This window comes from Balaenoptera physalus (assembly GCF_965194825.1).
Source record: "Balaenoptera physalus genome assembly, chromosome: 4".
Taxonomy (NCBI): Eukaryota; Metazoa; Chordata; class Mammalia; order Artiodactyla; family Balaenopteridae; genus Balaenoptera; species Balaenoptera physalus.
This window is the reverse complement of record NC_138891.1, coordinates 130,901,010-130,916,881: the sequence shown is the minus strand read 5'-3', so window position 1 is coordinate 130,916,881 and position 15,872 is coordinate 130,901,010. Positions and strand designations below refer to the sequence as shown.

Below are 15,872 nucleotides of genomic sequence, written 5' to 3'. Positions count from 1 at the left end.
GACCAACTCTGTCACCAACCATAGGAATTAGACTCTACAAACTCTCTTCATCTAGACTTGGATGAGGGGTCTCAAGACAAACTAAACTATGGTCTTTGTGATGCTCAGGCTGTATGTGATACCTTTACTCATCTAAATCCAAAAGACCGTCTTTGCTAAGAACAACAGAGCTACACCAGGAAGAGTCAATACTATTGTGAACAAGGCCATGAGAGTTCTATTGTAAAAACTCCAGAGAACAGCTGGGCAAAAGTGGAGCCATCATAGTTAATGAACAACAACTGTGCTTCAGAGAACCTTGATAACAGTGGGGTCATTAGAGTTGTCCTTCCAAGAGTCAACTGTCAATGAGTTATTTTTTTTTCTTTAGCATGCTTATTAGAGTATAATTGCATTACAATGGTGTGTTAGTTTCTGCTGTACAACAAAGTGAATCAGCTATATGTATACATATATCTCCATATCCCCTCCCTCTAGCATCTCCCTCCCACCCTCCCTATCCCACTCCACTAGGTGGTCACAAAGCACCGAGCTGATCTCCCTGTGTTATGCGGCTGCTTCCCACTAGCTATCTATTTTACATTTGATAGTGTATATATGTCCATGCCACTCTCTCACTTCGTCCCAGCTTCCCCTTCCCCCTCCCCGTGTCCTCAAGTCCATTCTCAAAACTGAGTTATTTGTAGTGAGGTGGATGGACCTAGAGTCTGTCATACAGAGTGAAGTCAGTCAGAAAGCAAAAAACAAATACCATATGATAACACATATACATGGAATCTAAAAATAAAATGGTTCTGATGAACCTAGGGGCAAGACAGGAATAAAGATGTCAATGAGTTTTATTCTGCTTTCTGATGATTCATTTTGACTACAAAAGAAAGAAAACAGTAATTATTTTCTAGCCACTGAAACAATAGAATAGTCTGTGGCATTTCTATAATAGCATAATACAGAGAAAGCCTTCACGTAGGTGTCAGCCTCTCTTCCCCTCACTCGTTTAAGGACTGTGTTATCTAGATAGAAAGGAATGTCATATGTATGCAGAGTATGTAGGACTTTTAGTATTTTAGTATTGTTCTCTGTATTAGCCAGGGTTCTCCAGAGAAACAGAACCCATAGGAAATATATATGAAGAGATTTATTATGAAGAATTGATTCACTTAACTATGGAGACTGAGAAGGCCCACAGTCTGCCATGTGCAAGCTAGAGACCGAGAAAGGCTGTGGTGTAATTACAGTCTGAAACTATAGGCCTGAAAATCAGAAGAGTCAGTGGTGAAAATCTCAGTCAAACGGCAGGAGAACGCCAAAGTCTCAGCTCAGGCAGTCAGGCAGGAAGGAAAACGGGTGAATTCCTTCTTCCTCTGCCTTTTTATTCTAATCAAACTCTCAGTGGATTGGATGATGCCCACCATATTGGGAAGAGTCATCTGCTTTCTCAAAAGCTTATTTCATCTGGAAACAGCCTCACAGACACACCCAGAAATAACGTTTAATCTGGGCACCCCTTGGCCCAGTCAAGTTGACACATAAAATGAACCATCACCATCTACAAGAACTTTTGAGTTCTTATCATTGATTCTGCAAGGACATAGAATATGATTAACTATGAGTGGTATTTTGTTGGAGGCCTTTTTTGTTACCCTAACCCAACACAGCTATATAAGATCTGAACAGTTCATCTTTCTTTATGGAAAAAAAAATTATGCCGCTTCTCCCAACCAGGATAATTTATTCATGTTATATCTTTATTATACAAAGAACTGAAGCAGCCTAGAAAAATACATTTGAAAAAAGTCATAAATATTTTTTAAAAAAGGGATGAAGTTGGTACCAAGGGAAAAATTAAAGAAAAACATAAAGCTGAATGGCATTAGCACATAGAATATATATCCTATGTTCCTGAGTAGTTGCTAATGGAGGACCCACAATTTTGACCCTAAAGTCTCTAGTAATCAAAAGAAAGTCATGACATACCTTACAGTATTTATGAAACATATAATTGTATTTATTCAGAAATACAAAAACAAAAACAAAAAATTGGCTTGTCTGGCACTGATAATCATGGTAGTCACCTGTCAGGGTGAGTGAGATCTCTGGAGGGTGACATATGTCAGTATCTTTCCCACTTCCTTGACCAAAACCAGTGCATGGCTCCACCCAAGCACAAGGGGCCAGGAAATGCAATTCTATCACATTGGAAAATTGGAACTGGCACTAAGGAAATCCACCCTATGGGTCTTCCAAAATCAAGAAGACTAATAGGTATTAAATACATCCTTACTATAGATATAAAATTCTATTGAAAGGGCTAGGTTTTTACAGTCTATCAATCTGTCAATAATATGGTTTCAAGGGGATATTTAATAAGAATAATTCTGTTAGGAAACAACTATTATTAAAGTATTGGTGGAAGCAATTAAGGGGAATGTGCCATCAGTACAAATAGTACTGACAGCCACGTTTATTACTTATTAGTGTGTGTGATGTGATGTGATGTGTTTTGCACCATTAAAAATGATTTAAATAGAGCCAAAACTAGTTCCTAGTAATACTGTCTTGGTAAAGTGTACACTGCCTAAGTCAATGCCTCCTGGTCAATCCAGCAAAATACAGTAAAAAAATTCAGACAAGGTGGTGTTTGTTAGGAAAAAGTCAGTTTTGCAAAGAACCATTTAAAAATCCCCATATCATGATTACACTATTTGAAAAACTGACATTTATCTTGGTATGACATTTTCGTAATCCCTTAATGACTTTTAGCTGAAATACCAACACGCAGAGAGAAAATCGTGGTGTGAATGCTATAAAGTATAAAGTATACTACCATTTGACAACAGAGCAGTCAGTCCCAATCAGTCTACAAACCATTATAAAGAGCTTTGGTGCTATTGGCATTATTTCTATCTAAACACTTCTCATTCACCCATGTCCTAGAGAGTCCACAAAATTGACAGCTCAGTGATCCATGACTATACTTGTTTCTTGATTTTCATTTCTAGGAAATTCAAGGGAAGAACCAGGAAGCACTGACCCAGGCACTAGGTAGGAAAGTCAAGAATGGGGATTTTTCTAGTATATCAAATAAAAAGTGTATCTGGAAGGCGCAAGGATTCTTTCTGCAACAAAAGCAGGTCCATTAGCTATTTATTCACTGCATCTGTGTAACTCTTTTCTAACATTAAGAGACATATCAAATGAATATTTGCTTCCAGAAATTATAAATAATAATAATAATAATAATTAGTTGAATGGTTGCTTTAAAAAAAAAGCCAATACTCTCAATTGGTGATCAAATGCCCACACAATAAAGTTTAAAAAGAAAAATTAGCCCATGTGAAAAGCTGGAAACTCAGGTGCCTTTGTGTTTTTTCAGAAACAATACTTTAAACCTCAGTGTCCAGGTCTATATCTTGACATAAAACTTTCCAGTTCCCTTTCAAGAGATAGTCTTGGCTGCAATTATACTAACAACCTAAATGAAAAATTGAATTCCTGACTGACCCCAGCAGGTTAGCTCTTTATGCTCCAGTGATATAAGAGACCAGCTAATAAGACCTCACCAAGCATGACTTTAAATGTTATTGATGGCCCTAAAGCAATCCTACCCTTTTAAAAATCCTTTTGTGCACCTGGTCTTGTTATCACCATAGGAGTGACTTACATACTGTGGGCTTATGATTCACAGAGAGAGTTTCCTGTCATTTGTCTTACCTTCATGACATTACAATTTCACCAAATATTCCTCTGGTTTCCATGTTAGCAGAGAGGGCATAAGAAGTGTCAGATCTGTGCTCGTGTATGTTACATGCCATCTCCAAATACCCTCTCCATTTTTTATCCCCTTTCATGTAAAATCATTCTAGTTTACATATCTTAGACACCTTATAAAAGCTCCAATAACTTGTGTTGCTTTTCTGAAGAACTTTTCAATCCATCTCTTCAACTGAAGTTATGAAAGTCTTTGTTCCTTAATGCAAACGGACATGTTTTCCATAGACCAGTGATTTTCAGCCACTGATGTGAAATATAGAAGCTCCACTCTCAGAAATTCTAATTCTGGATGTCTCTGGGATGGAGCCTAAGAATATCTGATTTTAAAACTTCCAGAGGGGATTCTCATTAGCATCCAGAATATATCAGAGTTGTGGGGAAAACTGTCTTGAAAGTTTCATTTCTAAGTCTTCTCCATCCATTTCTATGCAAATACCAAAAAGACAACACTCAAACAGTCCTTTGTGACCTGCGCCAAGGAAGGTGATACTCTTGATTTAAAAGATTGATGACAATATCTTATCTCCAAAGCATTTGCAACTGTTTCTTCTCAGTGGACAACATTTTCAGGAATCCAAAAATAAGATCACAGTTTTAAGAAACTACCTTTACCTAGAACCCCTGTCCTTTCTGTCTACCTCCTTTTTGCCCCTCCACACCAAATAAAAACAATATACACAGGATGTTTGGAACTGTCAGGATCCCAATTAGGTAACAGACTCAGAATTAAGAGGCAGTGAGAATAGGTATAAAAATAGTCCCCATCCTTCTATCTATAAACAATCCTCTTTTCCCCTACTCACTCTATGGGATAAGATGGGAAAGGGGTAGAAAGAAGAGTTTCAGAGATACACATATTTATAAATCCTCATTTAAATATATCTACATATCAGTATTGCCAATTCAACATTTAATGAGTTTTATTCTGAGGCATTATGATAAGTACTAAAGCTAAGGAGATCAATAAAATATATATCTAAGCATGGGATTACTCAGAAACCCAGGGAGTAGGAAAGGCAAAACTCTGTGTCATTATGGGCAACTCCAGATATAAAATTTGTTGAGCATAAACTATTTTTAAATTTGATCATCAGACCAATTACTTCCATGAAGGTCAAACATAGCATACTGAAAGTGCATTGGATGGAGGTCAGTGGCCTGGATCCTAGCTCCACATCAATCATTGGTTTGCCTCAGGTTTCTGATCTACTGAGTCTATGGATTTCTAAAGCCCCTTCCTATTCTATGTCTCCAAGCTATTGCAGTCAACCTACTAATTATCTATTTCTTATTATAAGTCTGTTTCTGATTCTTCCCTTATTTCTCTTTTGCAGATCCTGTTCATGGGCATGATGACTGAGTACTATCATTACTTTTTCACAACCCTGGTAAGCGTATCTGGTGGAAATGTATTCCACACTATAAAAAAAAAATCTTCAGTTATTTTTAAATCAGCCCCACCAGTGTCAAGGAAGGTTATTGTCATGGAGATTTGTTTTACTTTCCTAAGAACCCTCTAAATCCAGAAATGCTGAACAGCAGGTGTCTTCCTTCCTTCCTTCCTTCCTTCCTTCCTTCCTTTCTTTCTTTCTTCCTTTCTTTCTTTCTTTCTTTCTTTCTTTCTTTCTTTCTTTCTTTCTTTCTTTCTTTCTTTCTTTCTTCTTTCTTTCCTTCCTTCCTTCTTTCTTTCCTTCCTTCCTTCTTTCCTTCCTTCCCTCTTCCTTTCTTTCTTTCTTTCTTTCTTTCTTTCTTTTTTCTTCCTTCCTTCCTTCCTTTCTTTCTTTCTTTCTTTTTCTTTTCTTAACTAGCATCAATGCAAGTGCACCCAGAAAGGAATTAAAATGAAGCTTTCATTAAATAGAAACTGACAAAGTACAAACTATTAATAAAGAAGAATCATCTACATTTTCTATATACATTAGAGGGCACACCGAAGAGTATCTTGGCATTCTTTGATCTGATGTGATTTCACCACCTGTGTCCAGTGGATAGCTGGGTTGGCCAAGGTTCACCTGTCAGGTGTTTTGAAGACCATCAAGATAAAGAGCTTGGGAGATGCTTTCCACATTGAACATTTTTCATCATAAGAAAAATCATGGCTGTAAGCTGGGGAAATTCAAAAGAAACTATACAACTTTAAATTTTGACAGATTATCAGATTAAGGGAGAATGATTTAGGCAGTTAACAAATCAAAATGATGTGATAGCTCTCGCCATACGCACACACACACACGCAATACACCCCTCCCAACACACATACTCCACTCTTTTACGTGAGAAGAAAACACAGGGCCAACCTCCATTTCTAACCTATAAAAGTGTGTCGACTAAAATCTACCCAGATTTTGGGAGATTCAGTAAGAGTATCATTTTACCAAATAAAACTGGCAAGACAGGCTAGTACGTTAGGGAAATCAAAGTTTGGAACAAGGATCAGGCAGCTACCATACACATACTTCTAGAAGTAGTAAATTCCATCCCTAACTCAAGTATCTCTAAGAGCATGAAGGGCTGCAGAGGATGCCATGAGACAAATGCTTTGGAGCAGTTGTCAAAATTATCACTGCTCCTGAGCTTGGAGCTAGGGAGTGGGATGCAGGGCAGAAATTTCTGAACTAAAGTTTCCGTGGTCTTCCCTCCTTCATTGACATCCTGATCAGGTCTTCTGTCAGAACAGTTGAAGGAGACCCTGAGAACTGGAAAGTATCTTACTCTGATCACAAATATGGTCCTTTCCTCATCACCATGAACACGTAGGTCTTACTCAAGGTGAGATTGCCATCTGCCTTAGAACTTCCCATCATTCCCAGGTGTACACACCAATTGAGTTGGTTTCGTTGAAATATGAGAAAAGTATAAACAAAGAAACCTAAGAAGGTTGGTCTTCAATGGAAGGACAAACCAGTTGCCCTCACACTCTTGCTTTCCTCATCCTCCGCTAACAAGGGGATGTTGAAAATTGGACCTCAAACTTTCCATATTGTATATTGCATAGAAACAATTTGGAAACCAAGCTAATTTTGCACATGCTTAATGTATCCATTTTAGCACATTGTATTTTTGCACTGTTGAATTAATAAGGGATTCAATGTGCATCCTGGAAGTTTCTGTATGAACCCCCTGTATCTTGAGTAACTTTCCTTCTATTCATTGAGTATGCTAAAGGAATCATTCTTCCTTGGGTCTTACTCTTTAAATTTGTTTCTTTAAACAATTCCCTTTGGTTTTATCTGCATTCTGCCATGCTTTGCTTTTATATTCCTACCACTCTTGCTCATGAGTATTAATGAAACTTAAAGAAAAAATTAGTTAGTGCAAGGGAAATAAATATAATCATTTAAAAGGCAGTATACTTTTTCTTTCATGAGCGAGTTCAGAGATGCATTCTTATGGTTCTACAGTCTAATCCAAAGTTATCTTGGGAAGAATTAGTGATGTAGAAAAGAGTTATTCAAAAGAATAAATCTATATGCATCTTCTGCACATAAACATCATGGAGTGTTTCTGAAGCTACTTCTCTTTAGTAACCACTATCATCACAAATAATGTACTGTTTTGTATTGTTCTTTCATAAAGCAGTTACATTGGTAAGAAATTTTCATGGAAGTTTTTTTCTTTTATTAACTCTTAAATGCTATTTTGAAAGTTTGGTTTATTCTTAAATGTGAGATATTTTAATGACATGTTTTAGTGTCTAACATTTCTTTACAGGAAAAAGTTGAAATTATCACTTAAGTCTATTTTAAATATGAGTCAACATAAACTTCTGGTTTACACTCAGCTTCACCTGTAATGGAAAATACTAGGGTGGGTTCAAGTTTTTTCCCTGCAACATTATCTAAAAGGGAAAAAATACTACTGTTAAGATACTCACATCAACACAACCATAGGCTCCAGTTTATTCTCTGAAGAGAACACTTTGGTTCTTATTCTGAGCTTGTGAAAATGTTAACTCTTTCTACTTTTATCATTTTTAATATTGCTCAGGACTTATTTGCCCCAGGCATTCTTTATTCTCTCATTATATGGGACATGGGTTCTTTTCAGTGAGCAAGGGAATGGTATTTATTTTTTGCTGAGAGTTATCTTTCCGTCAAATGTATATGCAAGTTCCAAACTTCATCTCCTTTGCAATATTCAAGGCAGCCTGGGGCAGCAAGTTATGAGGGAGAAGGGTGGTACTGCCACTGACAAGTGGATCATTCTCAGGCCAGTCACATCACGGCTCAGAACCGCAGTTTCCTCATCTAGAAAATAAAAGCAATGAATCAAATGGACACAAAGATCCCTTTCAACTCCCCAAAGACTATATCCTAGGAACAGACTTCTCTAGCTTCTCAGAATGTCACGTCCTGTGCCCAAGGGCATACTAATTATTGGCAGCTAAATTCTTGTTCTTGGTTTATACCAACTTTAACACTATTGTAAAAAAAAAAAAAAAAAAAAGGATGAAAATGAAAACTGATTACTGCCTTAGAGTTTGTCAGGCAGCATGCAAGTGAAAAACAAGAGGAAATTTTCTTTTATAGAACTAGTGTGATGATGGCTGCCATTCTTGTTTTAATCATTTGTTGCTTCTGCAATCATTAGTTCTCTTTTGCCTAAAGAACACAGAAAATGTTAACTCTTTCTACTTTTATCATTTTTAATACTGCGCAGGACTTATTTGCTTTAGATCTGGAACTCTATAGGTACAGTGGTGTAAATATGACCGGGTTTCGGCTGCTTAATATTGACAATCCTCACGTGTCATCCATCATTGAGAAGTGGTCCATGGAGAGACTTCAGGCCCCACCCAGGCCCGAGACTGGCCTTTTGGATGGCATGATGACAGTAAGTAGTTTTAAAATAAAATCATTTGAGATAATGTTTGACTTCCTTAGGGGTTAGGTTAAGAATCTCATATGCTTTTCACAGTGAGAGGAAAAAGTGTTATAACCTGTGCCTTGACTTGTATGAGAAGAGGAGAAAACATTTTATGTACAGTAAGTCCCCTACATATGAACGAGTTCCATTCCAAGAGCACGTTCGTAAGTCCAATTCATTCATAAGTCCAACAAAGTTCGCCTTCCTACCCAGCTAACACAATCGGCTATATAATACTGTACTATAATAGATTTATAATACTTTTCACAGAAATAATACATAGAAAACAAAAAAAAAATAAAGGAAACATTTTTAACCTTACAGTACAGTACCTTGAAAAGTACAGTAGTACAATACAACAGCTGGCATACAGGAGCTGGCATCGAGTGAACAGGCAAGAAGAGTTACTGACTGGAGACGGGAGAGGAGGTGGGAGATAGGAGAGGAGGTGGGAGATGGTAGAGCTGAAAGATCATCAGCAATAGGAGACGGAGGGCAAACTGCAATTTCACTCATGCCTGACGTTGATGAAACACACATTTGCATCTTTGAAAGTTCGCAACTTGAAGGTTCATATGTAGGGGACTTACTATTTTGAAAGCCTGTGCGTGGCTACTATCAAAAACTGCTGTTTTCAGCTTCCTGAGAGTAATAGCCTCAGGTAAAAAAGTTAACAGGAGTAGCCATCACTGTCAGCCAAATGGAGACAAAGCATAAACAAAAGCAAGGGTAAGTGGGGAGAGGGTTGTCCCTGGGAATGTGACCTTGGGAAGGAGGGAGGGAAAGAGGAGGAGCAAGGTGCATATAAAGGTTCTGCAGAACTAGCTTGCCTTCCTCGCTTCTGCTACATCTCAGCAAGCAGAAGCACATGTGGGAAAATCTGGATGTCCATAGAGTTGGTGTGTTCACATTCTTCCCATCCTGGGTACATGGAGGTACACCTCTGCAGACACTGACAGTGCTTTATACCAGCCATATGTCACTCTTGAAGCAGATGCCAAGCCTGCCTCCTAAGGAGAGACAGGTACTCTGCTGAACAGATAAATTGCAAACTGCCTCATCAGAGAGCTTCTCACTAACATCATTTGTCTCTTGTTGTCAAATGCACCTACTCTTGCTTTATTCTCTAATGAAGCTCCCTGTGTGATGGAAGAAAACTGAAGGAAAAAAAAAAAAAAAAAAAAAAGATTTCTGTGCCGGAACAGTGTCATCCAAAGGAAAACATATTGGGGATGTGGGCAGGTAATAGCATTTTAAATTGGCATAGTATTTCATTCTCTGTTCCCGTCATCGGGAGAAACACTATTGCTTTTAAGATGCAATTTACCGATAACTGAAAGGTATCATCACACAGAGAAATAAACTTCGTATTACTCTTCTTTTTCTACCTTTTCTAAATGAGGTGCAAATGACAAAAAAGAATAAATGAATGAATGAAGTGGTTCTGGAGGATCCCATGTTCAAGGTTTCTGTTTTTTAAACCTGAAATAACTCAAAATACACAAAGAGATCTGAAAGACAATGATAGAAAGCATTTTGGTACAAATGAGTCTTAGGATGATTTGAAACATTGCTTTGAATAAGAATAAGTAGAGAATATCCAGGGAAATACTAGACTTCTGAAAAGGAAGAAGAAAAGCTAAAGAAAGAGAGAGAAAAGGAGGGAGAGGGAGAGAGTGAGAGAGAGAGAAAGAGAGAGAGAGGTGCTAATTTTTGTGGGGTTTTTTCCTGCTGGATTTATAATTCCAGTGTGTTCAAATATGGTTCAAAATCTTCTGCCCACACCCCAACCCCACCTCCCAAACAAGATCTCTATCACAGGATGAGATTTTTACCTGTGCTTGGCATGTATGACTAAAAGAGTTATAGTTTGGAGCTATATTAACACAGATTGTGGATTTGCGACAAACATTAAATATTCATCACAAGTATGGCTTAATGTAGCAAAGAAGTGTATGTTCCCTTCAATTATACTGAGCTGATACAACAGTTTGTACATATTGACTGAGACGAGGCAAACCACTGAATGAGGGAGATAGAGCCATTCCATTCTCACCCAATCAGGCCCAGTGGTCCTGCGGACAGGAAGCATGGCAGAGCCAAGTCCCAGTGGATGAGAGATCCCATTCGGTCTAGAGTTTATCATTGTCTTTTCATCTAACCAGAGGGGTCTCTGTTATTATAATAAACTATAAAAAGGAAATGGGGATTTATTAGGACAGAAGAGGGTGGCTCACCAGGTTGCCCTAAAATTGGGTACAGTAGCTATGTTAGGGCATGACATTATTAGTCGAAAAAACTGGTAGCACTCAGTTGCCCACTAGTAGTCGGATCCCATCGTCATGCAGATAGAGCCTTGAAATTGATCCTGTGAAGCATAGTTTTGACCTTTATTTATCCAAATAGTCCATTTTGCAGTTCACTGTTTCATTTTGGCTTCTAGTAGAGGCGGCTAATTTGGGGATATAGAAACAGAGTCACAGAAAGGTTAAAGGACAAGTATAAGGGCATCCAATGGACTGATCATTGAGTCAAGAGAGCATACCCCAAGTCCCCAAGCCCGGGCCCATTGCTAACAGGTCTTTGTTCTCAAATTGCCTCTGTACTTAAACTCTTTCTTCTCTACCTTAAAGTTAAAAAGTCCTTTGGTTTCAATTCCACTGGGCCTATATAGCTCAGGTCCAGCATTCCATTCATTCTTGCGTCTCCAGGATTTGCTGCTTCCAGTGGCTAGAACCTTCCCCTATTCAGGTTTGCTCAAATGCTACCTCACCGGAGAGGCCTTCTATGAACCTGCTACCTAATATAGTAGTCCCCTTCCTGTTATTCCCCCTCCCCTAACCTGCTTTACTTTTCTCTGTAGCCCTTATGACAATATGTCATATTTATATTTGTTCGTTGTCATCCCCTACAACAACATAAACTCCATGAAGCTGGAGATTTTGTCTTTTCGTGTTCTGCTCTATTCCCAGCACTAGCTGGCACAAAGCAGATCTTCAATAAATATGTATTTAATAAAGGAATTAATGTACTAAATAAATATGAATTGAGGTCTACTAAGACTCAAGATATTTAATGAAAAATATTCATGTAGGCCTGAAATAATACTGCAAAAGTCCAAAGAGAGCTTCTGTAAATGAGAAATGGACATGATTAGTAAAGAGAGAGATCATTCTAAAGTAATAATATTATTTCAAAAATTAACCATAGACTAACCACTATTAATATTTAAGTAATACCCTACTATAATAGAATTTCTTTCTTCTAAATCACACACATTATCCCACCATTCTCCAAAGTGAATTTCCCTGTAGCCCTTTATAGTCATATTTTTCTGTGTGCCGCATACATACACAGATGCGCATACGAATATATAATATAGGAATTTTTCTTACCTATGTATTTTTACTTTTCACCTGCTTATCTATTTTCCTCTTCAAGTTTTAACTATTAAGAATTTCTTAGAACGTCATACACTAAAAATATCCGCAAAGAATATTACTATGTCAAAACACATCCAAATCTGAAAATAAGTAGACCATGTCTAAGTCCAAAAATTTTGACTTCAGATTTAAGAAACATAAATTTAATTAGAGAAAAAATATTGACTTTAAAAAACAGGGTTAAAATTGAGTTAATTAAGAAAACTGTTACTGAGTCAATAAAGTTCAAAAATAGTGAAACTTATTATTTGAAAACATCTTGAGATATTAAAAAAAGTGTTTTATCAACCAAAATGTTAATTAACTTACTTGAAGTTTAGAGTGATTTTGTAAAATCTACTTCATTCTTTTTCTCTATGGTTAAATTTCTCTCAGCACTTGGGCTAATTTGATCTATTGACTTTTGAGGATAGACTAGAGTAATGGAGTGGCCCATTCTCAGATGGATTCTTCTCTGATTTTGAACCTAAAACTGTGTCATGGAAACAACAAAACATCGATGTCATCTGCCTTCCCAGTCCTTCAAATGCATTCACAATGAGTAGTTAAGTCAGTACCCTTATCTTACATCTAAGTCTTTCCTATAATGATCCACAGGGAAGACCACTTTGAGTGTCCAACTTGAGTGTCCACTCTGAGTGTCCACTGTTACCCTTGTGATGAAAGACAATAGGCAGTGAGATTCAGTAGAAAAAGCAAGATCTTTCCAGATAAGGAAAACCTAGTTTTTAGTCTTTGCTATATCCCTGAATAACTAAATAACCTAAATTATTTAGCCTTTCTGAGCCTCCTAGCTCATCTGTAAATCTCTATAATAATACTTTAGAGTGTTACTTTACAAATTAAATCAGGTAACATATATAAAGCCTTTAGGACATAGAATTGAATTTACTTGATGATACCTGCTGTTTTGTCAATTTGTAGTCAATCAAAGAAGAACAAAAGACATTCTGAAATACAGAGGGAGAATTCTTATTCTGTCTTATTGAAGCCAGAATCCACTTATTTACAAGAGACACATTCCTCAGTTTGCATGTATAGCCCAAGGTGGCTTATTCCCTGGGACATGTGTGACCTTGTATGACCAGTGGCATCACCAAGGTCTGCTTTCCAACTCCACATATAGTCCTCTTTCCCCTATTCCTGTCTTTCTCAAAAGCTGGCAAATACTCATTGAGGCTCACAATATGCCAACTTCTGGGCCAGTCCTCACTGGACACGCTGGAGCTGCAGTCTTAATTACTGAATTTCTAGATTGTGAGTACATGGTGATATCTTTGCTACCTTCCACAACCTGTTTCTAAACCCCAGCTCTCTCTTGAGTTGCTCTCCCCTACTTCCTGAGTGCTCACCACCTCTCCTAGCACTTTGGTTCCCTCAGAAGCATCCACCCCCACCAGCTTTTGCTCCCTAGCAGGGCTTGTGTAGGCAAAACACTAGTCCTCCCACCCTTATCAGAATCCTCATCACTTCAAGAGGCATGTCTCAGAAAAGAGGGAAAGCAGCAAATTCATACTAAGAGGCAAATTTCTGCTAGCTCTATGCTGTGGGTGAGATATTTGCATTGTAATAGAGGAAACTGTTAACACCATGCAAGAAAGGAAATTCAGGAAATGAGGGGAATGAGGTATTATTTGCAAGTATTTCCCTCCTAGAGAACTGACTTGTCTATCCATATCAGGTTAGTGAGAATGTTTCTAAATTTGGAGAGAAAATGGGAAATCTATACTTTTTGCTCATTTGCTTTCCAAAGACTAGGTCTCCCTATCTCCTCTAGCGTTCTCCAACAACAGTTACATACCAGGCAGGCAGCAAAATGTGGAGACTCCATAGAGCCATATCATGTTTTTAGTCCTCATCCCTAAGGTGACATAGCATCTCATTGTTTTGTATTGGGGTCTCCAAGGCCACATTCAGATTTGATGATTTGCTAGGAGGACTCACAGAAATCAGAAAAGGTGTTATACTCACAGTTACAGTTTATTACAGTAAAAGGATACAAATTAAAATCAGCAAAGGAAAAAGTCACAAAGGACCAAGTCCAAAAGAAACCATGCATGAGCTTCTAGTGGTCCTTTCCCATGACAGTTACATTGACAGTGCTTTATTCTCACAGCAAAGATGTGTGACAACATTATGAAGTGTCGCCACCAGGGAAGCTCATCTGAGTCTTGGTGTCCAGGGATTTTATGGGGGGGTCAGTCACATAGGCATAGAGCATCTACATAGCTGACCTTAGTTGGTCTCCAGCCACTCCAGAGGTCAAATTGATACGGCACGGTCCAGAACCCCAAGTGAACAAAAACAGGCATTCACCATAAATCACGCTGTTAGTATAAATTATTTGCATTACCCAAGACTCCAGGGATACAAAGATACTCTGATCAGGCAGGATATTCTAAGGAGGTAATCTCCCAGAAGCCAGTCAAAGGCTAGTCCTTTCTTCAGAATGTGCAGAGATTGGGCATTCTGAGCCCTCTGAGTTAATCCTTTATTGCACATCGTTGTAATAACCAAAACATTGTGCATTGGCAAGAAGCCCACTTTCAGTATGCCTGTTTCGTGATACATGTTGTTGCAAAAAGATTCTCTTACAGGCGTTGAGCACTGTGGTCTCTTCCAGGCTTTAGATGCAAATAAAATGTGAACACAAACATATTTGGAAGGATAACATTTGGTACACAAGCCAGTTTTTTTTTACATTTACCTAAAATGACTTGAGAGTTGCTGTTTGGTAAGCAGGCCTCCAGCATAAAACTGAAAAGGGGAGGAAATTCAGTGGTAGTTCATTTGTGCTATAAAATACTTAAATATCTCCTCAATTTAAGAAAACATTTTATGACAAGAGGAAGCATAGTTTAAGAATAAGTGGTTTTCTTCCTTGAATTTGGAAAGCACTGATCAGGCCTATAGTTTTGAACCTTGTTATTACCCGGCCCAGTGTAGAGACAACCTTGACAAAGAAAGTTAAAATCCTAGTCTCTATGTTAAGTTTATGAAAAAGTTAGATCATTGGAATGCCTCTCCTCACACTTCTCTATCAAATCAATCAGCCAGTTAGTGAATATATATACAAAAGTGTTTCAAAAAGGCATATTGCACTGCTAAAAAGGTCCAGGTCCCCATAGCATAGTGGTTAAGGGCATGAGCTCTGAAATCTAAACTTTCATCCTGAGATGGAATCTTCATTCCTTGTTTTACTGGCTACATAACTTTAGGAAAGTTATTAAAGTTATTTCCTATATCTCCAAGCCTCAATTTCTCTGTCTGTAAAATGGGGACAATACCTACGTCAAAGGTTTAACTTCAGTAATTAAAGGAGATAACGTGTAAAATGCTTATAGTGCCTGGCATGTAGTTACTCATCAATGGATATTGACCACTGTTGACTTATTATTATAATCATTAAATCACCAGACAAATAGTTGGTTTAGAAGCAGTTCAGCTTTGTGGTTGAGAGCATAAACTCTAACACCAACTTCCTGCACTTGAATCTTGGCTTTCCCACCACTAATTTGGGGGCAACATTTAACCTTGTGAATTCTTCATCCATAAAGGAGTAGAAGTTATGGTGAAGATTAAATGTTTGCAAAATATTTGAAATAGCACCTGACATATGAGTGCTCAATAAATGTCAGCTATTATGATAGATTACATTTTTAACAGTCTCATTCTGTCAATAGATTAGCCTTAGACTAGTCACTTAATTTCCCTGAACTTCAGTTTTCTGATCTATAAAATGGATTATATCAGTCTTGAACTGAAATGATCAGAATATTTTTAAGCTTT

General features: G+C 37.7%; 1 protein-coding gene across 9 annotated transcripts in view; it reads left to right on the top strand.

Annotated features, from left to right (window-relative positions):
- The window catches only part of GRIK1 (glutamate ionotropic receptor kainate type subunit 1), a 428,591-nt gene that overhangs the window by 290,265 nt on the left and 122,454 nt on the right, over positions 1–15,872 (top strand). For all 9 annotated transcript variants that reach the window (XM_082460382.1, XM_082460380.1, XM_082460384.1 and 6 more), the window contains 2 exons: positions 5,109–5,162; positions 8,434–8,607. In XM_082460382.1, coding sequence (XP_082316508.1) covers positions 5,109–5,162; positions 8,434–8,607 — 228 coding nt within the window. The remainder of the gene's footprint in view (positions 1–5,108; positions 5,163–8,433; positions 8,608–15,872) is intronic.